The sequence below is a fragment of the Cervus elaphus genome, chromosome 9, assembly GCF_910594005.1.
Source record: "Cervus elaphus chromosome 9, mCerEla1.1, whole genome shotgun sequence".
Lineage (NCBI taxonomy): Eukaryota > Metazoa > Chordata > Mammalia > Artiodactyla > Cervidae > Cervus > Cervus elaphus.
Genome location: NC_057823.1, coordinates 43766812 through 43771057, shown reverse-complemented (window position 1 = coordinate 43771057; position 4246 = coordinate 43766812). Strand labels below are relative to the sequence as shown.

The 4246-nt window shown below is 36.3% G+C and overlaps 1 protein-coding gene across 1 annotated transcript; it reads left to right on the top strand.

Annotated features, from left to right (window-relative positions):
• The first annotated feature begins 2958 nt into the window (after positions 1-2958).
• On the top strand, positions 2959-3897 carry LOC122700963 (olfactory receptor 2G6). Its single transcript, XM_043913986.1, has one exon. The coding sequence runs from the start codon at positions 2959-2961 to the stop codon at positions 3895-3897; it is 939 nt and encodes a 312-aa protein (XP_043769921.1).
• The last annotated feature ends 349 nt before the right edge of the window (positions 3898-4246 follow it).

The window sequence follows — 4246 nt, the reverse complement described above, 5'->3', positions numbered from 1 at the left end:
CCCTGATTGCTCCCTGCCTCCTTGTCCATTAGATGTGTGCACAACTGTTCACAAAATAGTAAGAACTTCATTTAAAGGAAAATTATTTTTGATATTTTGGGGGTGTTGCCCACAGCAGTGACATTGAATAACCTCTTCTTCCCTTCAAGGCCTACTGGTCCCATTCTGGGATTTCTGCAACAATTCTGATGAATGTCAGTACCTTTTTTCTTTATTACATTTAATTTGGTGAGGTTTTGTTTGTTTTGTTCCTGATGATAATGAAGGTGCAATGTTAGCCATTGTTAGAAATGTTTAGTATATATTTTCAAAATAAAAGTAGAAATATTAAGATTACAAGATTATATAAAGTGTTTACCAGCACCTAGAACTTCCTTTTTTATGTTTGAAATTTTTTAATTTGTTCCCCTCTGTAAAGAAGGAGATGTTTGGGGGAAGAGTGCAAAGGATTTTCAATTTTGGAACTCATAAAGGGACACGCACGTGCGCGCGCGTGCACACACACAAACACACACACACACATATTGTCTTGATCTTCATATACATTTTCCTGGCCGCTCAAATGGTATAGAATCTGCCTGCAATGCAAGAGACCTGGGTTGGATCCCTGGGTCGGGAAGCTCCCCTGGAGAAGGAAAGGGCTATCCACTTCAGTATTCCTGCCTGGAGAATTCCATGGACAGAGAAGTCTGAGGGGCTACAGTCCATGGGATCGCAAAGACTCAGACACGACTGAGCGATTAACAAATCCTTGTATTCAGTTCAGTTCAGTCGCTCAGTTGAGTCCAACTCTTTGCAACCCCAAGGATTGCAGCATGCCAGGCTTCCCTGTCCATCACCACTCCCAGAGCTTACTCAAACTCATGTCCATCCAGTCAGTGATGCCATCCAACCATCTCATCTTCTGTCGTCCCCTTCCCCTCCTGCCTTCAATCTTTCCCAGCATCAGGGTCTTTTCAAATGAGTCAGTTCTTCCCATCAGGTGGCCAAAGTGTTGGAGTTTCAGCTTCAGCATCAGTCCTTCCAATGAATGTTCAGGACTGATTTCCTTTAGGATGGACTGGTTGGATCTCCTTGCAGTCCAAGGGAGTCTGACAAGTCTTCTCCAACAACAGTCTGTTAGCAAAACTAATAACTAAAACTGTAAGCAAAGTGTTTATAGACCAAATTTTTTTCCTTCTTTCTTCTATATTATTCTAGTCCAAATAAAAACACTATTTTTCATATTTTCCTTAATTACAGAGGGATTTTGTTCTATTTTGTTTCCACATTATATTAAAGAAAGTCTTAAATTCCACAGAATGTAAACTTGAATAAACATATATTTTTTTAGATAAGACAATATTCTGTGAACATTTTGTATATATAATTATGTATAGTTTTATATATCACATACATCATTGCATCACGTATAATTTTATATATATGTACATATATATTTATACATTATGTAAATACAGTAGATTATGTTATATATAAATATAATAACAAATTATAACCTACTGTAATGGCAAACAATAAAATAAATCACATTTCTTACATGATGAAAGCTTATGTAATCTTTGAAAGCTAGATTTTTTTGTTGTGTTTTAAACTTTTGATATAACATAAAAATATAAGATTTGGATATATAGTAAGTATAAGCAGCATAAAGTATTAAAAATCATAAAAATAGATATGTATTTACTTACAGAAATTATTAATTTACAATTTGACTGCCACCAGTTTAATATTTATACCCATTATAATAATAAATATGTAAATTTTTATTAATGTTTACAGGTCTTGAGCAAGGAGCATGGAGATGAAAGTAAGTTTTTTAATATCACTAAGCTGTTTCTTCTAGTATACTAAGCAGTTAACAGTAATCATTTTTAAGTGAAGATATTATAAGTAAATATTATTTTAAAAATTAGTTTTTGTTATTCAAGTATTATATACTAAAATGTAATGTGTTCAAAGTACATTTTTAAGTGAAATAATAAACAATTAGGTGAATATAAACAGCATTAAATTATTTCAAAAATAGTTTTTCAACTATTGGATTTTAATAGAAAAAGGTATGAAAATTTTAAGTAGAAATACCTATAAAGGAGAGGGACAAGATAAACTACTTCTCTAACTCATCTCTAAATACTTGCAAGCTACTCTACAATAATCAAAAAATGTTAAAAATTATTGGAAAGGAGATAATTGAAGAGAAGGAGGTGGGAAATGAAGAAGAAACCATGAGATAATGTGTGTGTGAAAGATGCTAACTGGGTATTTAGTTAAAAATGTCTGCAGCTCAAACTCTGTGTTAAGTCAATGCCAGTGTCCAAACCAATTAGTGGGCATCATGGTGATGCTATTGTTATTCCCATCTAGTCTCTTTCCTCTCTTCTAAAGACCACTCACCTCACCTCTTTAGGAGTTCCCTTCTCAGCCACATTGGTTCAAGCTTCTTTCCATGCCTGGGATATGTCATCACTTGCATCTAGCCTATATTCTCTCCACATATAACTGCTATTTTTCCCAATGTCTTCTCCATATTTGTCTTCCATTGGATAATTTTTTTAGAAAACAATAGCAGACTCTTCTAGGAGTCTGCAACCACTATTGTTAGAATAGAGTCTCACAAATGCACATTACTAAATTTACAGAGATGTCTTTGCTAGATGAAGAATGTAAAGCAGATGATACACTTTTGGATTAAGAATGAAAAGAATCAGGGATTGTGACGGTGTCTGTGTTAGAGTTCCTTCTATTAGAGTGGAATCTGCTTCAAGGAAACATGGGGAGAGGTATTTTCTGTTAAAGATATACATTGAGGAAACTGCTATCATTCTTCCACAACATGGTTGAATGTTGTAAGAGAAAAATAATTATATTGGAAACAATCACCGTTTACTAATATTCACCTCCTCACTTTCTATCTCCAGAGTATAAACCCTTTTATGAATTAAAGTCTGCAAGATAATGGAGGAAAGCAACAGCAGCTCTGAAAAAGGGTTTCTTCTTCTGGGATTTTCTGATCAGCCCCAACTAGAGAGAATACTTTTTGTTATAATTTTGCTCTTCTACGTCTTAAACCTACTGGGAAACACCGCCATCATTTTGGTTTCTTACTTGGACCCCAAACTCCACACTCCAATGTACTTTTTCCTTAGCAACCTCTCTTGTGTAGACATCTGCTTCACCACCAGTGTTGCCCCACAGTTGTTGGTTACCATGAATAAGAAAGACAAGAACATGAGCTATGGCGGATGTGTGGCCCAGCTCTATGTAGCCACTGGGTTGGGCTCCTCTGAGTGTATTCTCCTAGCGGTCATGGCTTATGATCGCTATGCTGCTGTCTGCCGGCCTCTGTACTACACGACCGTTATGCATCCTCAGCTTTGTGCATCCCTGGCCAGCATAGCTTGGCTCAGTGGCCTCATCACCTCCCTTATTCAGTGCTCCCTTACTGTGCAGCTGCCTCTTTGTGGTCATCACAAATTGGACCATATTTTTTGTGAGGTGCCAGTGCTCATAAAACTGGCTTGTGTGGACACAACTTTCAATGAAGTAGAACTATTCGTGGCCAGTGTAATCTTTCTAATTGTCCCTGTGTCACTCATCTTAGTCTCCTATGGCTTTATAACGCGAGCTGTGTTGAGGATTAAATCAACAGCAGGGCGTAGCAAGGCCTTTGGGACTTGCTCCTCCCACTTGCTTGTGGTCATCATTTTCTATGGGACCATCATTTTCATGTACCTTCAGCCAGCTAAAAGTAGCTCCAAAAACCAGGGAAAGTTTGTCTCCCTTTTCTATACCATAGTCACCCCACTTTTAAACCCCATTATCTATACTTTGAGAAACAAAGATGTGAAAGGGGCCATGAGGACACTGGTAATGGGAAATGCTTTTAGTTCATAAAGGGTATGAGCTGTAGGCATAATTTTAATGGGTTGGTTTTAGTTTACGGATTATTTGTTCTAAGTGCAATTTTCTTATTCAGTGCTGTAAGAGATAGTAAAAGACACAGAACTCTATAAAAAGTTAACATTCTCGAGTCACAATAGTGTTTCACTTTTTCCAAACATTCTTCTCATGAAGTCCAAGATTCTATGTTCTATCTAGAGAAAACTCTTTGCTCTTCCTCCACTATGCCATCAAATTTCATACACAAATTATTTCACCCTGGAATACTGATCTATTTGGTAAATCTCTGCTTATCTCTAAAATCTAAAATAAATTTTACCTGTACTCTTGAGTTATCTTGAAA

Excerpts from the sequence above, each read along its gene's own strand:
- LOC122700963 (XM_043913986.1), top strand. The coding sequence starts at position 2,959 with ATGGAGGAAAGCAACAGCAGCTCTGAAAAAGGGTTTCTTCTTCTGGGA.